At 39.3% G+C, this 23414-nt stretch overlaps 4 protein-coding genes across 5 annotated transcripts; 2 read left to right on the top strand and 2 right to left on the bottom strand.

Moving 5' to 3' along the window:
• Positions 1-35: 35 nt before the first annotated feature.
• On the top strand, positions 36-1471 carry LOC119550569 (serine protease inhibitor 42Dd-like). The gene is made up of 3 exons (XM_037859359.1): positions 36-97; positions 266-1225; positions 1284-1471. Exons 1-3 carry the CDS (start codon positions 76-78, stop codon positions 1400-1402), a joined length of 1101 nt encoding a protein of 366 aa, XP_037715287.1. The 5' UTR covers positions 36-75; the 3' UTR covers positions 1403-1471.
• LOC119550570 lies at positions 1402-2050 on the bottom strand. The gene is made up of 2 exons (XM_037859360.1): positions 1910-2050; positions 1402-1852 (listed from the first exon to the last, which is right to left on the bottom strand). The coding sequence occupies exon 2, from the start codon at positions 1795-1797 to the stop codon at positions 1552-1554; it is 246 nt and encodes an 81-aa protein (XP_037715288.1). The 5' UTR covers positions 1798-1852; positions 1910-2050; the 3' UTR covers positions 1402-1551.
• A 696-nt stretch (positions 2051-2746) lies between these two features.
• On the bottom strand, positions 2747-3193 carry LOC119551440 (keratin-associated protein 17-1). Its single transcript, XM_037860783.1, has one exon. The coding sequence runs from the start codon at positions 3191-3193 to the stop codon at positions 2747-2749; it is 447 nt and encodes a 148-aa protein (XP_037716711.1).
• A 12333-nt stretch (positions 3194-15526) lies between these two features.
• LOC119551351 (sodium channel protein Nach) lies at positions 15527-23394 on the top strand. Of its 2 annotated transcripts, none has more exons than XM_037860670.1 (9): positions 15527-16077; positions 19877-20074; positions 20405-20689; positions 20760-20996; positions 21399-21553; positions 21777-21842; positions 22427-22518; positions 23073-23178; positions 23250-23394. In XM_037860670.1, exons 1-9 carry the CDS (start codon positions 15527-15529, stop codon positions 23357-23359), a joined length of 1800 nt encoding a protein of 599 aa, XP_037716598.1. In that variant the 3' UTR covers positions 23360-23394. The 2 variants fall into 2 exon arrangements, with proteins under 2 accessions (XP_037716598.1, XP_037716599.1); XM_037860671.1 differs by having other exon boundaries at positions 21405-21583.
• The last annotated feature ends 20 nt before the right edge of the window (positions 23395-23414 follow it).

Below are 23414 nucleotides of genomic sequence, written 5' to 3' on the forward strand. Positions count from 1 at the left end.
CATTTGTCACACTGGCACTCTGGCAAAGATTCAGTAAATACATCCCAGTTGCAGACCAAAGACGCTCGCAGAAAGATGCAAGTTGTCCAGAAACTTGGTGAGTCTAATGTGCCTCCCTAAAACAGGCCTCCAGAGAACTGAAATCGATTGGAATTTATATTAAGAAATATTAAAATAAACGTTCATATATATATATGGGAGTTTAATTTTTAATGGTTTAAGTACCATTGAAATCTGGAATAATGTTGTACACCCACCTTTGCAGTTTACCTTTCGACTACTGTAGTTTTACTGGTCCAGCTGGGTCGATCGAATAAATTTGCCAGCCAATTGTACCACCAGGCCTCGAGAAAGAACCTTCACAGGAACATTGTGCTATCCCCAGCTTCCACCAACTTGGCCTTGGGCTCTGTTTACTTCGGAATGAAACACTGCAAGGAGTTGCAGGCTGTGATGGAACAGGTGGCCCATGGAGACATATTCCTAGACGATGTGACCATGGTCAATCGAATTTTTGTCGATAGGGAAGTGCCGCTGCTTAGCAGCTACCAGAAAACAACAGCCGAGATCAATAAGTGGAATGCGGATAGGGTGCACTTTGGCGATCCCCAAGGAGCCAGCGATGCGATCAATGATTTCATACGCCTGACAACCAGTCACAAAATGGATAATCTCTTCCATCACACGCGAATTAAGAAAAATACCAAGATAGTGGTGGCCAATTCGGCACATTTCCATGGCAAGTGGGCCAGTGTCTTTTCGATAAGTAATACCAAAAAGCGACCATTTTACCAGGGAAATGGTTTTGACATCCCTGTGGACACCATGGAAACGTTTGGCACATTCCTCTGGGGCGAAAGTTCAGATCTGGATGCGGAAGTGGTCGAAGTGCCTTACCAAAACAACCAGCTCTCAATGCTTATTCTTATGCCCCGCAATCCCGAGAAGGGGCTTCCCCAACTAAGCAACCTTGTCAACAATACGGATCTCATGAAGGTGGCCAGGAAATTGAAGCAAAGAATGGTACACCTGCTACTTCCCAAGTTTCGAGTGCACTCAAGGATCGCTTTGGAATCCATTCTCAAGCCACTGGGGGTCAGGAATCTTTTTATGAACCCCAATTTGATTGGCCTGACTGGGGAGGACACAAGCTACAAAATCAATACTATGCTGCACAGTAGCTTTATCGAAATCAGCGAGTTCGTCAGTCAGTCAGAAACATCAGGTTTGTACTAAGTTCTAATTAATGTATTTGTAAGATTCTACCTAATCTTCTATTTCAGAATTTAAAGGCAGAGGAGAACCCATTCAATTCTGGGCCAATCGTCCATTTATCTTTGCCGTCAAGAACCCGAATCATATTTATTTCATTGGTCATGTGGCTGTGCCGAAGGTTACATGAATTTATTATAAAATATTTAACACTATTATCTTTTATCCACATATAATCTTTAAGATGTTATACACAAAATATAATTTTATAAGCACAAATCAGGGTTTCGATGAGCGTATTACAGGAAACTTAAGTCTTTTTGAGGGATATCTTTTCCTTTACTGTTCATCTCGACGTCGACAGCGAAAACAAAGAAAGGATTTAATACACCCAAAGAGGACCAGAAGTCCCATGCATGTACAACACAGGGCAATGAAGAGGATTATTATGACGAATACGAACAAAAGTCCCCACAGGCCAATAGTAGTTGCCGGTGTATAAGTGGTCGTCTTTATCGCCGCAATTGTTACATTGCCTTCTAAATCTTCGTAGTCTATGATCGTTATCGCCGTCGACTCGTCCATAGCTTATGGGAAGTAACTGGACAATTTTGGTATTTCCGGTTCCAGATTGACACCTCTAAAAAAAGAAAAGTGTGGTAGGAAAATAGTGGTTTATTAGAGAGCCATAGCTTACTGCAATTTTCAATTCATGACGTCTTCTGGTTTCTCGCATAGCAGATTATGAATTTCGGACAGCCCTTTGTTGGAAAGTTTATTGTAAATCATTCAGAGGTTGTTAAAATTATTTGAATTTTTAAGAGGTCAGTCGCAGCTTACTAAATCGCACGTTCTATTATCAGGAATTTGGTTTCTTTTTAAGACTTACCATGGTTTTTTAAGATGCAAAAATGTTCATTAGTAATTCACTTCACGAATTACTAATGAACTTCTAACTTCGCACACTATTTTTGCTGTATAGAATCCCAGCGTTAGGTAGAATAAGTAAAAGACTTAGATATTAAAGAGAAGAAAGGTGAGAAGCAGTTTCGATTGGGTTCAGTAAATTAAGAACAGCATTTAGAAGAATAGGTTCAATTGATAGGTAATCTCTGTATATAGTTTCATGAACGACTACTTGGAGTTTTTGAGTACCATCATAAATCTTTATAAGGTTACGTGGACTCCCAAACGAAACATATTATGTATAATACATTGTAAACATTAACGTCAGAAATGGGACTGCATTGAAAACTGTTGTACTGTATACATAAATATAAAGATTTTAATTAATTCGATCATTTTATTTTAAAAGCTATCTCCCCTGAAAAATATGGATTTTTAAATATAAAAATATGTTTTCAATAAAGAATCGCTAAAAATTCTATGGTTAGGATAGATATTACATATACTTCGATGTGTACTTATAAGCAGTTATAATAATTATTATTTAAACATATTAAATTTATTGCAGTTTGTTTGCGGACGTACATGGGACTAGTACACACAATTTGGAAATTGATTTTCTGACTGATTAATCCTCGTCTACGTTGCAGTCCCCGCAGCCGTCGCAACATTCCTCCCCTCCGCCGCCGCCGCCCTTGCAGCAATCGTCGCCGCAGCAATCATCTCCGCAACAATCATCGCCTCCTCCACCGCCGCAACACCCATCACCGTCTCCTCCCTCGCCACCATCGCCGCAACATCCATCGCCGCAGGTGAAGCAGGCGGAGCAGGCCAGTCCGCAGCAGCCGCACAGGCAGAGGAGCGGCAGGCAGATGATGCACAGGCAGCACAGGAGCACCAGGAACACGATCAGGACAATGATCCCCACGCCCATGGTGCCCGAGGACTCCTTGCTGGCGGCGGTGGTGGTGGTGGCCACGGTGGTGCTCCACGAGTAGTTCCCCCAGTCGATTACATAGACCGGGGCTACGGTCGGTGGTTCCGAAGAATCCACCGGTGCTAGTGTTTCCTCCATTATTGCTCAGAGATTATATCAACATAAACTGGTGGAATGCAAATAACAAATTTTTGAGCTTTTAATCAAAGCCTCCCAAAGAACCTATGTAGGTTTTTTTACAAATGTCAAATTTACCTCAGTACTGGTACGTAGCATTATTATTATTGTTAATATCTAATACTATCCTATAGTTAAGCTAACATAGGGTTTTATTATGGTGATTTGAAGCAAGACCCTATTGATATACATATATACACAGAGAAAATTCTGACGTTCTCATCTGAGTTGAAAATGGTCTTAAAAATAGAACCACATTTTTAAGTTGAAAATGTTTTTATTTTACTCGAATCAAGTTGAATTAGCGGTATTTAAGTACATTGTATGTTCAAATAAACTATTAGTTCAGTCCTTAGTGTATACTTATCAAAAAGTTGTTAAATAAACTCAATTTAACTTTACTCTTCTCACCATTTCGTTCTTATATTGATACTAAATGTACTTACACGGTTTTTAAGAACGAATGTTCTCAATTCAAGAACAATGTTCTTAATTCAAGAACAATGTTCTTAGATAGTTTTCTTTGTGTATATGTAGATGTATTACTTATTATAAGTATTGTTTTTATCATTGTAAGATTATATTACGTACCGTTTGTCTCAGCTTTTTATCTTTAATCTTTATTGCGCTACCTTATAAAACTAAAACATGTATTAAATAGCAAACCTTTTAAGGGCCTTCTCAATGTAAAATATATATAATTTCAATCGATTTTCTTTATCTAAACACCCCACCCTTGAATTTCAAAAGTTAGGCAGCTCAAGGCCAGAAGTGCATTCGTCACTCCTCTGGGGATTGCCACATCAAGTGACTTCTAACGATCCTCCCCGTTCAAAATCCTCCGCACAAAAGTGCTCATTAAACCCACACACACGCCCTCGCACTCACAATGCGAATTCGAATTGTATAAAAATTAATGAAATGCATTAACGAAAGCGTTTCGAAGGGGATGGGCAGTGGTGGGGTGGAAAATGGGCTTGCGAGAGGGGTAGTCCTCGAGCGGGGTTCTGGGGTCCCTGTCCCTGAGCTCCTGAGTGTACCTGCGCTCGTTAGCGCTCCAAACACACCCACTCGGGTACTTCCCCGCCCCAAAACTCATATGCAAAAACCCACTCTCGCCTTTCGTCATCATTATCATAATTTGAATGTGATGCGAGCCTTAAAATATTCATGCGAGTAGAAAGATTTTTTTCAAGTGTGCACACGTGTGCGCGTGGGTTCGTTACACGGGGGTGTTTACTGTACCAAGAGGTCGTTGATTATAATGACTGTATTTTGTGTGCTGATTACTCCACAGAGAAAATTAAGACAATGAGTCAACAACTAAACGCGATAAAAAAGGGGAAGCTGTTTTGCGATATATATTTCGGTATATTAAATATATTTTGACAAATATAATATTCTTTAAAGAAACATAGCAGGAAGGATGCCAATTTTCACTGTGTTAACTTTAACCAGAAATGAGTTCCCTAAGGTTGCTAAAAAAAATCGTTATGCAAGAACGAATATATAAAAATCCAGACTTAAGGAACCTTACAATGCAGCATACCAAAACTTACAGTCCTAGCTTTCCTCAGAACTCAGTTCCTTGAGCTTCTAAATCAAAACTTCATAAAATGCTCCCAAGATGGCGTCAATCCACTTCTCTTTTTCAATCACAAATCATTGATTGCGATTGGGAACTATTAGACACGTTTGTCAGCCAATTGGCAGGCAGCATTGAAAGCTCATTCAATTCACTACCTCACACGCACACAATCGCGCTGTCACCCACACTCAGACATTCATTCGCACACCCACACACACACCTTAGCCCTTAGCATCATGCCACACGTGGCTGCATGTCAAAGTGCAAAGTTTTGTGCCACAAAAAACAGGTTGCGAGGGGTGGCATTCGGAGGGTAATGGCAGTCAAAAGAGCCGCTTGTCGATGTTTTCAGAAAAATAAAAAAAGCGGAGAAAATCATAGGGGAAAAGCCAGAAAAAAGTTGCGTTTTCCCCGGCGTTGTTGTTGGCAACCCTTTTAGCTCTGGCAATTTAAACTCGCATGCTCCAAAGTTGCCCACTTGCCACATCCTGTCGTTGGCGTTGCCGTTGTCCTTGTTGTTGCTGCGGTGGCTGTAGTTGCATCCCTCCCAGGGTTGTGGGGCTTTAGGGGGTTAAGGTTCGGGGCCGAGGGGTAAATGCGTGGCAGCAATGCGCGAATGCACAAAGTCAACTTGCACATTAGAATTCGACGAGAGATGAGTTCGAGGGAAATTAGGCACAGCAAACACGCTGGCTTGGAAGGCAAAAGGACTGCACTGATAAAAAAAATGGAGTGTCTATTGAGTTGAAAATTAAAGATAAAATGTAATTAAATTTAAATTAAATAAAACAAACCTTATAATAAATACGAAAGACTTATATTGTTTGATATTATATCAAAATACTTAAGTCACGATAGAAAATATTAAAAGAAATGGTTGTAATATTTACTTTAACCATTTTATAAGTAATAAGTATAAATAAGTAAGTAAGTTCATGTAAGACTTAATAAATTAAACTTATATTTTTATTTTTGACATTATTTTGTTTTGACTTTCAAACGACATTTACATTTATTTTAGCATTTTCGGGAAATCAGTAGTCAATTTTATTTTGAAAAGATTATAATTCTGAAAGGAATATCGGATAAGGAGAAACCCAGCACTTTCCCTTTCGATTTGCTCTAAAAAGCGAGAAGTCTCAACCGGTCAGATCTACGTCCCCGAGGGCAAACGTTACCCACTGAATTTATGTATATTCCCAACCAATCATCATCATCATCAGGAATAAACGCAGAGGCTATGATCATGTTCGTGCTTGGCCATCATCGCATTCATTGGCACTCAACGGAGGCAGCGAATTGCAATCGTAAACTTGATTGTAATAGTATAATTTTTGGCGTAAAAGCCAAACAAATAAACAAGACAAGGGGGAGGGCACCCAAGATATCCCATCCAAGGATAATCCCCGCACATATGAGTCAGTGGACGAAGGCGGCTGAATTTCCTGAACCCATTTTCATGCAATTTTTATGACCTGGCTCTATTCGCTGTTCTTTACTTTGTTTTTTTATATTTGGGGGCGAGTCGAGAGAATCTCACTCATAATCCGCCCCAATGGACCTTTCTTTGCAAGGCTGCAAAACCATTTACTCTCCCCCGGACCAGAATCTTTTGGCTTTTTCCTATTTTTCTTTACTTTTCCCTGCTTTCCGCCTCACGAATCCGGCGGAAAGTTATTGTTATCCTTTTGTTTTAGTGCGCATCTTTTATACTCGTTTCGATTTTTTTGCTCCTGTTCTTATTGCCTTGGCTGCCCTTTCGCATTGATTCATAATACATAAATATAAATATTGCGTATACGCAGCGCTTGCCTTGCCCACGATTGCCATAAATTCTTATAAGCGTGGCAGAAACACACACAGGGAAACCCCAGCGCCAAAGTCATCAATCTTTCCGCATTTCACTTAGATAAAGCAAACTCGTACTCCCTTTTCCCTCTTACCAATATTTGTGCATAAATATTAATATTGCATGACCATTTTTATTTGTTTGCCGGCCAGACAGGATATAGGGGTTTCTTCAGCTGGAATCGATAAGAAGCTGAGATTATGGTCTCATATTTAAGATCCTGGATTCACTTAATATAAACGGTCTAGTTTCACCACGCATATATTTTGAATATATAGGAATGGCTTGCATTCCATTAAGAATTACTATTAGTAATCAATGCAGTAAAGCTTAAGTAAAGAAAAAATAAATATTTACTTTATAAATATTTTTAAAATCATTCCCCTTTACAAAAATGTTGTAGTATGGTTTATACAAGATATATCCCACAAACAGGGTGAAGTTGCTGGAAATGAAAGTCGTTTGGCTCGATCTTAATGATATGTATAATCAATTTCTGAGTGCATTACTGAAACCCTACTACAAATGATTTAATTTATTTTTCCTCTCTGCTAACTCGAAATGATTGCCTTTCCCCCGACCAATGCCTGCAAAAGTTCGCCCTGATTTATGTGGCTAAATAATTAGCCCCTTTTAGGAGCTATTAAATGGATTCCAAACAGCGCCCATAAGAGCCCATCAATCGGCCATTCCCCCATTTTTGTGCTGCCAATCGGGCGACGGCGGTAATAAATTGAGAGCTCCAATATTTTGGCACGGGACCCATTGGATTTAAATATTTGCAATTACATTTAAATGTTTGGCCATGTGTGGATTTCGATTTCGGATCTCAGGCGGCTGAGTGGGTGGTGTCTGCGAGAGTATCCTTGCACTCGTGCCCTGTCTGCTCGCACATGCCAATAAATTTCGAGGCACAAAGTGTCAACGCGGCCGAGCCCTCCGATTTGCATATATTCGCATATCCCCTTTTCACTTTATATGGCAGGCCCTTTCTTTCCGCTACTTACAACAATATTATAATGGAATCCCACTTGAAAATAGAGCAATATCCACTTGCATATGTTGCCGCGGACATTTCGAGAATGAGACGACGCTATAAATATTATTGAATTGTTCCAGCCCCCCGCAGTATTTCACTCCGTTCCGCTGCTCAAGGGTCCGCCCCTTCTGGTGCAACAACAGCAACAGACGATGATTGCGGCAAGCGGATGTAAAAACCTTGGCAATGACAGTTTTTGGGCTCCGATCCGGTCTACGTCTGTTATGCAAATATCTTTACATATAAATATGTGGGCACTGGGAAAAAAAGGGTGAGTAGTTCCATGAAAAGTAGCAGAATAGATGAACCATATCATTCGAATAGTATATCATTTTCTATTAATTAATATGTTCTGTAATTAAATTTAACTTATTGGATGATTAACAACTGATTTACAGCAGTGGTAACCAAAAACAGAATCAGTGGCAGCCCGTGGGATTCAAATTTTCTCTGCCGCAGCTCTGCCGCCACACACACAGTGTAAAATAGTGGTCGGCACATAAGCATCGACATGTTTCAATGAGCAAATCACTCAGTCAAATGAGACTCCAATAAGTCATTGTATGCTCATAAAATAATTGTTAATAATTTCTTTCTTTTTACGTATCTACAAAGGTACTACTTTATTTCTCTCTCTGCATAAATCTGCCCTCGTATATGAGTGTGTGAGTAACTGTTTATATGCAAATCTTTTATTTCGCTGTTGCCTCCGTTTCATTTCTTATTTCCGTTGCATGGCCGCCGTCGCCGTTGGCTTTTTTATTTCTTCTGCATTAAATTAACATCAATAAAATGTTGCCTCTGTTTGCCAGAGTCCGCCCCTGGCTGGACTTCTTAGCCAGGATGTGCCGGGTGTCCTGTTCGTCCCGTTTGTCCTGGTGTCTGAATGTCCTGATGTCCTGGTGTGCCGCTGTTGCACTTGTGCGTAATTCGAAGCTAATGCCAACATGTGCTGCGATTTGTTCCACTCCCACTTCTGTCATTCAGATTTCCCTCTTTCAGATTCTTTTAGCCAGTTTTCATATTACTCATTTTTCTACTTCGAAGACATTTGCATCTGACAGTTTGCAGTTTTTTTGGGGTCTGAAGAAGGGTTTCGAATGAATTTCACTCAAGGAAAGGGCAAATTTCTAAGACATTTTTTCTTGGATTTTAAAAATCTTTGATTCAGATTTTTTTTTATTTATTCCATCTAACTGCTTCAAAAAATATTATAGTAACCCAATTTTTTCCCTGTAGAGCCCCAAAAATAAAGCACACAAATCCAGCAAACTAAGCTCGCTCATAAAATGCCCGCACACAACTCGATAAATATACTGCCCCGTGAAATCCCGAGAATTTCCATTGAGTTGAGCTATGATAGATTTCCATCGCATTCGGCGCATGTAAACATCGGCTTTTGTTAATCAAATTAAGTGCAAGTTAATGGTGGGGCAAAGCCCGACCCCAACCCCAGATATTTTTCACAAGAGTTATTGCGCCCATCATTGCTCCACTCTTCCACTCACCGCCCTCTTTCCTCTGTTTGCACACTCGAAAATGATGAATAATAAATTGCTAATCATAAATATTGCGAAATCAGGCGAAAAAACCGAACGAAAAGAGAAATGGCTAGCAAGGGAAAGCCCCGATTCGAACCACTCCACTTTTTACACGCTAAAAAGCAAAACAATACCAAAAGTACACATTGTTAAATTGAAAGGAAACAAATGTAAAATTTATACAGCTGCAGTGCGGAGAAGCTTCGATTTTGATTCATCCCGGGGAAAGCAACTTGAATGCAAAATCAAAGAACGGGCGGGATCACCCTAATGGTCCAACTTTGTGTGTTTGCCCCATTATCGAACCCAAATGTTGAAACATCGCTGAATGGAGTGGGTGGTTGAGCTCTTCGGTTGAAATTATGTGCGGAGCAGCTTCCATCGACTGCAGGGTTATGATTAATTTAGCGTTATCAAATTGATTGGATTATCGCCCGGAGAGTAAGAACTGGGCTGTGATTCATGAGAGTGTCATAAATAACCTTTAAATGGTATTTACTTTGGTGTGCTTAAAAGTGGTAGAAGAAGATATGCTCATTAAAGGTTTATCTCTGTCGGCAAGACATCAAAACAGAAAGCACCATATTTTGCTTATAGTATAATAAAATATTTAGGTATTAGGACTAAGTTTCTTAATAAGTTATAAGTTGGTCCAAATGATTTAATTTATTTGAAGGAACTGTTCGACTATGATTTATATTATGGTTTATATTATAATAGGCAAGTAAAATGTAAAATGTTAAAGCCAATTAAAAAAGGGCAAACTAAGATTAATTTTTAGCTTATCTGAACTAAAAATATTTTAGAAACCATTTAAAGCTTAAGCTCATTCAGAAAGCACCCTTTAAATCTGTTAAATTTCCAGCTTGAAAAGTTATCCGACCACGATTACCCAACAAACTGCCACCTTCGAGCGACTTTTCCCATTTTTCTCCCCTTACTCAGTGCCAGTAATTAGCGTGCCGGGAAAATCAATACAATCTGAGCGAGAACAACACAATCAGCAATCGCCGGCAGAACCAAATCAAAATCGGAACCAGAGTTACGTGTTTCGGGCCACAAATGCCAAATTGTCCAAAGGGTAATCAAAGCGAGACTGAGTGACCAAATCTGAAATAGCCCAGCAGCTGCCAAGTTTCTCATGAGGAGTGCACTGAGAAAAATAGGTAAATGTTCATTAGCTTTTACATAATATTTATATTTTAAGTCGAGAAAGCCCTTATTATAAGGTGATCCCATTTTTCTAGATAGATTACTGCGCTTTGAAAAATTGCATCCCAATTATTAAATAATTAATTATTAAAAATAGTTTTAGTAGTTGTTTATGTAATATTGGTGGAAATCGGTTTTAGATTTTATAAACTTATATATCTTTGGGGTTAGATACATTTTAGAAATTGATTTGAGTAAATGTCTTTAGGACTAGACCTTCTTAATAATTTCTGAATTGACTAATTTTAAAATACATCAAAATAATTTTTGGAGTGCATAATAATTAAGGTATCCCAGCTGATTTCTTTCCCGTGTAAGCCCTTTACAAAAGTCAAGTGTAGGCGGTCGACTGATTGCATTTAAGCCAAAGCGCTTCGTTGGCCAACAGTGAACAGTCGACTGGGAGCAGTGACCAGGAAAGAGTAGAGGTGAAGGTAAAGGTAAATCTGCGGTACGTCAAAAAAGTTTCCGCAACATTTTCGCAGTGCCAGCGAGAAAGTGCATTTAATTAAATTTCTTGTTGTTCGATGCGAGTGCAAAAAGCGTTGCCTACTTTTCCGGGCGGGGCAAGAAACTGTTGCACATGCAGCCGCAAAATGTTGGCTGCTCCTGACACCACCAACAAGCAACAGCCAACCACCATCAACCACCTACAGAGCACCACCGGGCCACTCGGAGCCACTGTTGCACAAATAGCGCAAATAACAATAACACTGGCTGCAGAACAACAACTAAACCCAAACAATTTGCAGCATCTTGCCGAGAAACATCTGCGAACACACAAACACATTGCAGACAAATAGCACCGTCTACAAAGGAGTAAGAACTGTATTTTAGAAATCCACCGAATGGGAAAGACTCTAATCGAATTATTATTTGGGCATTAGGTTTGGGAACAATCAGTATAAATTAACGGATGCATGCAATAAGTTAAATCAACACACATTTTGCTTAGTCTTTTATTTGTAGGTAGTGACTAAACCTACGAAAAAATCATTTTCAAAAGAAAAATATTTCCAATCCAGTCCAAAAAGTGCTTAAAAATCCAACAATTTGGAAAACAAATGTACAACCCATTCAAGGTCTTTTTTGTTGCCTGTGCATTAAATATTGTATGTCATATCTGTGAGTCTATATGTTTTTTTTTATAGATTTGTTAATTGATCTTTATAATAATCTTTAAAAACAAGGCATACCCTTTTCTACTACTATTTATTTTAGACATGGTCTTAGAATTTCTTTTATAGAGGTGTTGATATAGTATCTGCTGCCTAGTAATTTGTTAATATTGCGGGGTAGATTGGTGCATGAAATGTTGTTCATTGGTGTATAAATTTAGAAAATCCTATCCAATCCAATTAAAGCAGATGCACATCAAAGAGACTTCCGAATGAACACCCAATCAAGTCGGCATCCTTCGAATATCCTGTCGATTGGCAGGGTATTCTGAGAAACTGCTGCTCGTGGACAGCGAAATGGCGCTGCGAATTGTTGCCGCATTCAGCGGAAATGCAAGCTGAGTTAGCTGTGTGTTGTAGTTGTAGCTGTAGTCCTTATAGACGATCTCCTGTTCCTGTGGTTGTTCTTGTTTCTGTTTCTGTTTCTGTCCCGGTGATGTTGTTGCCTTCGACTGGGTCCTGGTCCTGGTCCTGGTCCTGTTTCCGTTCCCGTTGTTATTCGTGTGGGGTCTGGTGGCATGGCCCATGAATATTCATGGCGTTTGCCGGGGCAGTCATTCATTCATTCGTGATTTCACGCAAAAGGGGCAAATGCGAAGAAGCTGCGGAAAACAATGAAGAGGAATGGCACAAGACAAAACATGAAGCCAAATAAATAAACAAATGTCAAGCCATGTTGCTGAGGGCGGACACAAAAGCCAAGAAATTGGCGTGAAAATAAATCAAGAAATAAATTGGAAAATTTGTTATTTCAACGAGTGAACAACGTCGGTAGTTTCGAGGCAAATGTATGTAGCCAACTTTTGTTGGGAAGATGCTAAGAGGAATCGATTTGCTTCTGAATAAATTGACCGGAATTGGTGGAGAAGAGGTGCTGAGGTTACTAGTCGCATTATGGATAAATTATCGCTTAAAATGGGTTTTATAATTCCTTAACATTTTTTTTATATTTATGCCAGCTATTTTCCCAAGAACTGAACAATTTGTTCTACGCAGCATTCTTAAAACGAATTCCCCTGGCATATTTTTCGATTTTCCTTTTACTTTGCCTTTTAATTTCCTTCACATTCTCCAGAGAAGGCTGAAAGCCCAGTTAAATGCGTTTTCATAGCCTGCAGATTTTATTTTTTCCCAATCCCTTTCCTTTTTCAACCCTTTCTCAATAACAATTCGTTTGGCCCACAAAGTGAAGGCCAATTAAAATGTCCTTTAAGCGTTTCTGCAATATTAATTAACATGAAAAAGGCAGCAAGTAAAATGCACATGTATTCTTAAAAAAATAAAAAGCCTGGTCAATGTTTGGCAATCGACTCAAATCGAGGTCGCCACGGGTGATGCCAAGGGTCAGCAAACGCCTTTATTTAATTGGAAAATATTACATTTTTAAACAATATCCATTAAAAGTGGCAGTGGCAGTCTGCCTGCTTAAGCTGCAGTGCATATATACAAATAAAGCGCTCTCGGCCGAGCCCACGATATCAACTGCCAAAGGTAATCAACTGCTGGGAGAAGTCGCATTCGCATTCGCAATAAAATGTTGAAAAGTGCAAAAAATAAGGAAAAAACCCTTTTAATGTTGCCCATGTGCAGGGGGGTCGAAGGGGGGTGGGACGCCGCCCATGTCTGGGTCTGGAAAACACAAGTTCGCGTCTGGACCTTTGTCCCCGGCAGAATTGTGGAGTGGATTCCAGTTGCCAACCGAAAGGACTGGGCCTGAATGGGGTCATTTACTTTGAGTGTTCGACGCTCATTTAAATGCAAATTTAAATGAAATTTTAATCCAGTTTTAAGGACGCAGTTGGACACTACGGGGGAGCCTTTGATGTTCCAGCTCGTCTTGCTGATTACCTTCGGGGACCTTATTGGTTGGCAGTTCGATCCGGGACCAAGCCTACTGATCTTATTTCTCAATGTTTACAAAGTGTCGAAAGAAAATAAATATTTTTTAAATATAGCCCGAAAAGTTTAGAATCTTTTTCGTGAAGATCAAATATATTTTCAATCTATTATGATTAAAATCTAAATAACATAAATTCTGGGCGTGAGCTATAGCAACTATAGGCCATCAGATCGAAAAGAATCACATCTGCTTACACCAAAAAATAAATTTTAATTTAAAGGTGCTTTTAATGGTAAACAACAACTAGAATGCCTATTACAAGGGTAAAACAATGTTGTTAAGTACTTTTGCTTTTACTTAGTAGAGAAAAAATGTTCTCATCAGAAGAAGAAACGCCATTTAACGAATGTGGGCACTTTTTAAATACGTTTTTAAATACTAACATTGAAAATTATCTGAACAAAAGCTGTTCTGATCGCAGCGAAAAGCTCCTTAATATCTTGACCATCCAATTACCATTTAATCGCAATCTCTTCAACGTCAGCCACTCGTGAATGCAAATCCTTAACTAAGTTAATGCCCAGTCACAATTTCACGATGATAATGATGATGGGGCTGCAGCCAAGGGATATATTCGATCCCCATCCAACTTGGCCACACTGACGAGCATTGATTGCATTTCGTGTCATCCAACGGATTTACTCTCGCAGAACTGCGTTCAACATCAGGCATAATTTACTGCGCATTAAAACCTCCGATGATGATTTATTATTGTCCTTGTTGGCCATGTCCTGCGACCTGCTGCCGTACCGCAAAAACATATTTAAAGCGACGTATTTATATTTTAATGAACCTGGGATCGGGAGTGGTGATAAAAAATCACAGCTTAACCATGTTACAATGGTCGTGGGTCGGGCAAATTATGAAGTTTGTACCGTAATCAGCGTGGGCGGGTGGTCCATTGCACATGTTCAGCACTGTAATACAGGCGCAGCGTTGTATTCCGCAAGTGTTATCGACAAGCGATTACTGTAGTGTTCTCCCTGAAGAGGGATTTCGTTGGTAGCATGTGGACAAGTGCGATTGGGGTACTAAAGGTTTATAATATAAAGCTTATATCAGACAGAGGATTCGCAATAGCAAAAAAGGACTGAAAAATTAACCCATTGTACTAAAACCTGTTTAAAGCCATGATATTAAATTAAATTATAATAAATAGTAAGTTAAGGGAATGAAATCCAAATTATTAGATTAACATTATAGGTATGTTGTTCAAGATACTGGAATATATTACTTTCTTACCTTTTAAAAAACATTCAAAAAATATTTTGATTTATTTGAATTTTTAGCATTGTTTGTGTTAAGTTTTTAATTAACTTATTTAAAATTTGTATTGATTAAATATAACTTATTCGCTTTAATTTCTATATAAGGTTTAGGATATAATAAATTCTTCAACATTTTTAAGCGGTCATCATTTCATCTTCATTAGTTAAATAAGTACGAATCCTCTGTCTGATATAAGCTTTATATTATAAACCTTAAATTATCTTTAAAAGATAAACAAAAGTTATGAAATCTGGAAGTGCAGTTTTAGCTTCCCATTCCGAAAACCATTTGAAATACGGAAAAATCCAACATGAAAATGGGTTAAAATTTTGACCCTCTTTAAAAGTGAAAACTTAAATATATATCATTAGAAAATTCAATTACAAACTCATAGAGGTATCACACTTCATAATCGGGGTCCAATAACAGAAGTTATGAAATCTAAAAGTGCAGTTTTAGGTTCCCATTCCGAAACCCATTTGAAATACGGGAAAATCGAACATGAAAATGGGTTAAAATTTTGACCCTCTTTAAAAGTGAAAACTTAAATATATATCGTTAGAAAATTCAATTACAAACTCATAGAGGTACATATATCACTTCGAAATCACACTACTCTTTATTCCATATTTTCTAAAAATTTGTATTTCCCCGATTTTAGCTTTCAACCTTCTAAAACTGCATCAATAAATCCTGTCTTGAACCAGCGCCCAAGGATATGCAACCGAAAATTGTCGACAGCTCGCCGTCAGCGGCTGCGAGGACGACAAGGACGACATTGACTTCGAGGAGGAGCAGCTGGGATGAAAATGAAATCGAGGGATCCGCATCCGGCAGAGACTCACTGCTGACTTCGTCGACAGCTTCGCTGCAGCCGCCGCAGGACAATGCCAGGAGGTGGGGTCCAGGCTCTGGTCCTGGTCCTGGACTGCTGATTTTTCCCGGCACCGCGCAAAGACATCAGCATAATCCAAATGGCAGCAAAACAATTGCGAAAGCTAATGACGAGAACGTGGCCATTAATCAGCAAGGACCCACCAGCAGGAGCTTTCGCTCCTTTCGCCGTCCGCCACTATGGCAACCGCCACAGGATCGAGGCAAGGCGGAGCAGGGGAAAGAGGACACAGAGGTCCTGGCCCGGCAAAATCCGAGGGATAGCCGCGGTGCCTGCCTGGCCAAAGTGCAGGCTTTCATAATCGAGTTCCTGCAGGGCTCCTCCATACACGGCTTCATTTATTTGGCCAAGCTCGGCCTGAACTTTGTCGAACGGTGAGTAGTGACTTGTATAGACTGCTGGATTTGGCCACACAATTGGATAATGGGTAATGAAATTGGAAACGAGGTGGGAAAACGGAATGCAACGAAATGAGGAAAATATCAGTTTTTAAGGAGAAAACAAAGCCAACCAAAAATTTGGAGAGCCATAACCAATATGCACCAAAATAATTTTAAAAAATTGGGAAAACAGACTTTGTTATAATCCTATGAATTTTAAAGGCCCTAATGCTTTAAATACTCTCAGAAAAATGGAAAAGCTTTCCAGGGAAACATACAAAAGTCGATAATATTTAAATTATCTACATTTGAGAATTCGTCTTCTCACTTATTTGAGAAGAAGCGTTCTTGAAATCAAGACAAATGTGCTCTTGAGTTTGTTTTTTTAATTGATGCGATTCTAAAATAGAGTTGAAAATACCCTCTATATCTTGAGACAATAACCCCGAAACTCCTTCTAAAAAATCGAATATTAAAAAAAAAACCCTAAAAGGTCTCTATCTAAAACGCAATATCCTCTTAACCTAGATCTTATTAGACAATATTTGGTTAGGCGACCGCAAGAACTCAGGCAACATTTCCACTCAATTAATTTACAAGGAAATTATTGTCAAACCTCAATACGAGCAAAAAGGACCAGAAACCGCTAGTTTAACTTATACATAGGATTACCACAGTTTACCCCCTAGAAACCATAAAGTTGAAACTAAAACGATACAAAACTATAAGTCGGGACTTAAAAAAGGACTATCCAGCGACCAAGGCCACGTGCAGAGATTCCGATTCGGATTCGGCTTCGTAGCAGAGCGGTCCTGAAGGGGAAGTGCGTGCCGAGAGCCCCCACATAAAACTTCTCGAAGCGAAATACATTTTTCCACATATCTTCCGTTTCATGTGGTCGATGGGGGAAGGTAGTACTTGTGGTCTGAAGTAATATTTTTGTTGCTGGAATTTGTATTTTCGTGCGGTGCAATAAATCCTTAAAACTGACATGACATGACAAACAGGATTACACACACACACTCAGGAAGGGGGAAAGCAGGAAAATTCTCCGATGCTTTCGCTACCTTTCTCTTTCCGTTTTGGCCGCGGCAAGGCTTAAATTGGCAACACTCCACGAAAGTGGCCAAAAGGAAGGGACGGGGGTGCAGATGCGGATGCGTGGTTGGTGGGAAATCTGTCAGGGCTGCCGGCTGAGGGTTAATTAGTGGATAACAGTCAGGCCAAGGACAGGGCCAAGTAGGCACTGGCAGGAAAGACGGGAAAAGGTATCAAAATATTGTTAACAAAATATAGTTATAACAAAATTTCAAGGCTTCGAAGGTCTAAGTATTCAAAATTGTATCGTTTAGTGGCCGAATTCACAATGCTATGTTAAGGGTCTAAGTTAGATGGAGTCAACTTGATCGAGCGACACATTTTAACTATAACATTACCTCAGCTCAGAGCTTTCAATCAGATAAGAGCTAAAACTATATTGGGAATTCCTAAATTTTCCAGAAACACCACTTTAACTAAATGGCGAAATTAACATGATATTGAGACACAAGAACAATAAATTTAATTTGTTATTTTTCTAATAGGTATCAATAATTAAAAATTATTTTTGTTAATTAATCAATAGCCGACTACATTTTTTCGAAGTGCACCCCATGAGCTCTCCCCAAAATCATGAAGCTCAATTACAATTATTGTTAGTTTTCCGCCAGAACCGAATCCCAACTGACAGGTGTTGTTTGGGGGAAAGGCCAGGGGTACCAAAGGTAAAATCTAGATGAAGCGAAGGAGGTCACGCAAAGCTTAGCTTTAATTAATACACTTCCCCCAGGGCTTTCATGAAAATGATTTATTGAGCATTTTTCTCGGAAAATTTATTTCTTTGACCGATTCCACTTGGCACATTTTGGATTTATTTGGCCCTGCAAACCATAAAGTAGAAAATACAAGGGGAAAATATGCTTTGCCATGGCAAAAAATCAGCTTGTGACGCACAAATTTCTGGATTATGCACAACTCCATCACAAGCCCAACTTAAGCTCTTCTTCCCGCCCTCCCTCAAAAACTAAAGAATTTGTGGAAAAAATAGGTATATATAAAGGAACCCACTTGCATACAAAACAAGCTGGGGAGAGGGAGGTGAAATGCATAAACCTGAGAGAAAGAGTCTGTGTCGCTGACATGTGATAACCTCAATTTCACAAGCGTTGATATGGTAACTATGAGGGATTTTCCCCCCTTTTTGGGTGGCGGCGACAGGTGCACGATTGCATAATCCACAACCGAAAACTGCAAATGCAAATGCAAAACACGCAGCGGCGTAGGACGCACAGGATTAGGGGGGTTTTCGAGGGGGGTACGGATCCGAAATCTATGGCAGGGCATCGGGCTTTCGAGTGCCCTGAACTCTGTCACAACTTAAACCCTTCCATTGGGGGAGTCGAAACTCCACAAACTGTGCGAAAAAAGGGTTTGAAATTTGTTAAGCAATTACGGTATCAGGGGGCTTTGAATTTCAATGCATTTTTTTGGAACTACGAATACAATTTTTTAATTACCTATAGCTTAGCAAAAATAAAAAAATGCATAAAGAGATTAAAATATTTTATAATCAACAAATTGGTTTAGGTCTTCCTTATTTGTTTTGAGCTACACTGCACAAAACATAAATAGAAATTAATATGTTCAGATTTAAATTGAACATTCTTCTTTTAAAATGTTTTAATAATGATACTCAAAAGGTATGGTAAAAATAGATATCTGCATTTCCAATCAAAATCATAATATTTAATACAAACCATAAATTCGTTTAACTTTAAGCTTGAAACTTCTTTCTTCAAGAAGCATATTAAATAATTGAGGAATTTGGGTTGCAGCTTTTTGACATTATAAATCCCATATCACGCACAATTCAATGGCATACCTCAGCTAGGAACTATGTGGAAATTTAAGCATCCACCCCAAAAAAAGTCAACAAACAACCCTTGCTGCACGATTTACAAACGAGAATTTTGTGTCATCAAACATGCATCACTGAGCCTCATTCACGCACAAATTTTATGCATATGAGTGGCGAGATGATGAAACAAAGCAAATACATAAATTGCAGGCCAGACTGACAAGAGTTGGGAAATGGAAAATGGCAGTGGTAAGCAGGGGGAAAATGTGAAAATGGGAGTGGGAAAGGCAGTGGAAATCACAATGAGTCTGTCATATGCGATGTCCAAAAGGAATTTTGTGGTGTTAGACAACGTACAGCACTCAGTTGTCGGAGAAGAAAATTCCAAAAAAAAATAGTATGGAGCTTGACACAGAAATAATAAAGAGCTGGAAAATGTTAGGGAAAATTAAAAGCCAAGTAGCAGGGTGTTTTTCTGTGTGTGAGAGCGCTGAAAGCTTTATGAGCCATTGCTGGCATCAAAATGTCATTGTAGAAGACATTCGCTCGAAATGGAGAAAATCTGCAAAGGATTTTTGGCGACTTCTGTCTGTGTCTCTGCCAGTTTCCTTGTGGCGGTTCAAAGAAAATGGAGAAAAGTCGAGGAAAAGCCGGCAAAGGGTTGCGAAAGCGTTGATGCGTTCATTGACTCCTCCTTCGACTTGGCCATAATTCTTTCGTCGCGAATATTTCGCATAATGCTTACAAGAAAAAAATTTACACGCAATAGATTTTTATGTCCTCCGCCAGAATGCACACTCAACAGCAGTGCGAATTATTCCCCCGAATCCATATATCATTTTTGACTCTGCCGCATTTTTGGGTATTTCATTCAGCTTTTTATACATTCTTTTTTAGCATGCTCTGGTTTGCATTCATCTGCGTGGCTTTATTCAGCATCATCTCGTTGAGCAAGCGGACCTGGCACCGATTTCAGACCTCACCCATGGTTATATCCATGGATCGAAATAAGCTGGTCTGGAACACCAGCTTTCCATCGCTGACAGTCTGTCCGCACAAGCGGATCGACGAGCTGAAAGTGGAGGAGTATATACTGTGAGTAGGAAAGCTCTTCCATTCATGATATTTATAATTTATTAAGTCGGATTTCGGAATTAAATTATGCTTATTGACACCCCACCACAAATGAATTTGGCGCTACACCCGATGGAAAAAAAAGAGGCCAAACCATATATATTTATAATAATTCGTTATAAAAAATATATTTGATATGATGAAACTTAAAAAATTATTTTTATAAGAAAACAGTGAGACCCAGAACATATATTTTTTAATTATAAAGTAGAAATGCGCTACAAAAAGCTTTAAATTTAAAGTATGTAAAAATCATACTTGAAGTGTATTTCCTCCAATGCACTCTTGCAGGGCCCATCCGGACCAATTCTTGTCCGAGGAGGATCAAGAGGATTTCCGCGATTTTATTGTGAAACTTGCCAGCCTCACTTACGACAACTTGGAGACGCTGCCGCTGAACAAGTCGTATGGGATTCCCAGTTACAAGTACTTGGACCTGCTCTACGAGCTGAAATGGGCCTTCGAGCCGGAAATCAGCAGTGGCGCCGCCGTCAAAATGTTCATCTACGAAACGCAAACGGAGTTTGGCATTTGCCATTCAGTCAACTCGCTGGTGGCTCGCTACAATTCCTTCGAGTGAGTAATTGTTGGCCAGGAAGTGGCCCTGATTTGATGGCTCTTTCCCGGCCACTTGGCTTATTGGCAGCTACTGGCGCTCCGGAGATTGGAGCCTTTTGGACCACGGCGACAGGGTAACAGTTCATCCGCTGGATGGCGAGATTTACGCCCAGATTATAAACCTATCGACTGCGTACGATGTTTATTTTCACGGGGCCGGAGATGTGCCGAGCATATCGAAACAGAGATATACCTTCCCGGAGAGTGACTATACCACCGTGGAACTCATTGCCCTGGAAATCTATACAAATGAGGAGGCCAGAGCGTGAGTCAAAATCAGTTTCTTCTAAACGTAATAGAAATTTTTAAAGATATCGCAAAGTCTACAGAAGTGTATATATATGTTTCCTCTCTATTTATTCCCTCTAAAGAATTCGCTTTTTTTTTTTAATCTTGTGGTGGAGAAATAGAAAAAGGCGAATTCTTCAGATTTCATATTTCTTAATTTATTATTATTACATTTAAATTGCTTTCATCGTCAGAGAAAAAATTTATGCTGCTTTAAAGATCGTAAAACTACATTTATTTATTAACCTGTGTTCTCTAAAGAATTCGCGTTTTTTTTGAATAGCCACAGATATTATTATTTTACTAGGCTTACTTAAATCTCTATCCAGGTTACTTACTTAGTAATTATTTTGTAATATATTTTAAACTTTTTCGACAGTTTCAGCACCAAGCAAAGGAGCTGTCGCTTCAACTACGAGGCCGAGGAAATGCTGACGGTGCCCATCTACAGCTTTGGCCTCTGCCTTTCCGAGTGCAGAATGTTTTTCGCTCTTCGGGTCTGCGGCTGCATTCCCCACTTCTACCGGAACCGCTGTGGGTATAATCATATTTTCGGGACACAGAGTTGCACTTAATTGGCCCCCATTATAGTTAACTTTTATGCGCCGGACGGGGATGCATCAAAAGCTGCCCAGTTTTATGGGGCGAATTCGGTCGTAAAATGTTTAAATACTCGTAGTTTAAGTGGCAACTTTAGCACGATTATCTGTCCCGCTCCAATGCACCACATCCGTCTCTTTCTTTTATGTGCTTCCAGTACGGAACGGTCGAAGGTTGCCTGTTTGCGGGCTGGAGGGCATCGGATGCCTGGTCAAAATTAAACGTGAGTAATTTCCACCGCACCGAGAACATGCAAATATTTAACCTGGGCCGGAAATTCGATTTACATTTTTTCGGTCTGAAAAAATGGACCGCATTTTCCCAGAACGTGACCATAATTTAATTTTTCAGGGGGTGGTCAAAAGTCAAGGTTGGAAATAGACAACCTGTTGCGTAATTGAAATGATGGAAGTAATTTGCTAGGGGAGAAGAGATTATCGGACAGGTTGACATTGATAAGCTGGATAAATGTTTTGACCGGAAAAGCTTGTGTTTTTTAAGAGAGAGGAATATTAAGTTTGGAGAGCATGAAAGAAGAATAGTAGTTTCAAACAGATTTTTAAATGTAATATTTTTTGAAAATTTTATATTATGTTGAAATTTTATGAGCGTTGTTTATAAGTTCATAGTTTTTCTGAGATTAAATTATATTTTGATTATTACTATTTTTACCGAAAGAAAAGTTCTTTGTTTTTCTTAAAAACCTATTAAACCTATTAACTTTGTGTCTATCATATTTTAGAAAGCATACTTTAGAAACTTTAGTTCAAACTTGTTTGTAATAGATTCAATTCTTTGACCACACAGGCGAGATAATCTCCTTAAAATCGGACAAATACAAAATCAATTGCAATTGTTTGGCCAACTGTGATGACTCCAACTTCTTTGTGCAATCCTACGTAAGTACATCGCACATAATAATAAAAATAAATGAAAAAATGGCGAGCGCCCTATTAAAAAATATAAAGTAAACTTTAACTGTAAAAATGTTTATGGCGAACAGAAGCGCCATCTAGTGCTCGTTAAGTGGCAACTGCAGACGCCGCTGCGTCGCGCATTTCAAGTGGAAAAATGCCCGGAAAACTGGGGAAAATCCGCCGGAGAAAAGCGGAGCAAGGCGGAGGGGCATTTTGCCTTAAACAAACATCAAAATTGTAGTCCGGGCCATAAAAAATAATAAGCGCAGAAGTTGCAGGAACTGGGCGCCTTGAAATATGCAATTATTTTGGGTATGAGGTGTACGAAAAGAGGCGGGTGAACCAAAAGTTTTGTTTAACTTTTTTTCGCGCTGTGTGCGGCGAAAGTTTTTACATTTAATAATAATTTTTGCTTACTTGCCTTGTTACCAGAATACTGATGATGATGTTGTTGTTCCCATTTAGCTTTTCTTTCACTTATCTGCTTATCTGTATATATTTCGGAATTTTCTCTGTATTTTCCGGCTTATCTTCAGCGTTCGCGTGTCTGGTTTCTGGGCGCTAATTTACAATGGGGTATTGTGGAATATCCCAAGATGCAACTGCGTCGCGACGTCCTGTTTTCCTTCGCAGATGTTTTGGGTAAGTTTTTGCCTCTTATCTAAACTTTAGGACTCACTTGGGTCACTCGATTTCACTTTCCACTTTCGCAGTTTACATCGGCGGCCTTGTTGGTTTTTTCCTGGGTTGCAGCGCCCTGAGCTTTACGGAAATCCTCTACTACTTTACAGCACGATTAGTGCGTCGCATGTTTCTCAGTTAACTCAAATCAGTTACTAAACTATCCTAAAATATTCTACACAACTATCAAGTAATAT

Source organism: Drosophila subpulchrella, chromosome 2R (assembly GCF_014743375.2).
Source record: "Drosophila subpulchrella strain 33 F10 #4 breed RU33 chromosome 2R, RU_Dsub_v1.1 Primary Assembly, whole genome shotgun sequence".
NCBI classification, from domain to species: domain Eukaryota; kingdom Metazoa; phylum Arthropoda; class Insecta; order Diptera; family Drosophilidae; genus Drosophila; species Drosophila subpulchrella.

Coding starts and splice junctions, on each gene's coding strand:
- LOC119550569 (XM_037859359.1), top strand. CDS start 76: ATGCAAGTTGTCCAGAAACTTG. Junction 98..265: donor GCAAGTTGTCCAGAAACTTG/GTGAGTCTAATG, acceptor CCACCTTTGCAG/TTTACCTTTCGACTACTGTA. Junction 1,226..1,283: donor CAGTCAGTCAGAAACATCAG/GTTTGTACTAAG, acceptor CTTCTATTTCAG/AATTTAAAGGCAGAGGAGAA.
- LOC119550570 (XM_037859360.1), bottom strand. CDS start 1,797: ATGGACGAGTCGACGGCGATAACGATCATAGACTACGAAGATTTAGAA.
- LOC119551440 (XM_037860783.1), bottom strand. CDS start 3,193: ATGGAGGAAACACTAGCACCGGTGGATTCTTCGGAACCACCGACCGTA.
- LOC119551351 (XM_037860671.1), top strand. CDS start 15,527: ATGCAACCGAAAATTGTCGACAGCTCGCCGTCAGCGGCTGCGAGGACG. Junction 16,078..19,876: donor GGCCTGAACTTTGTCGAACG/GTGAGTAGTGAC, acceptor ATTCTTTTTTAG/CATGCTCTGGTTTGCATTCA. Junction 21,584..21,776: donor TCATATTTTCGGGACACAGA/GTTGCACTTAAT, acceptor ATGTGCTTCCAG/TACGGAACGGTCGAAGGTTG.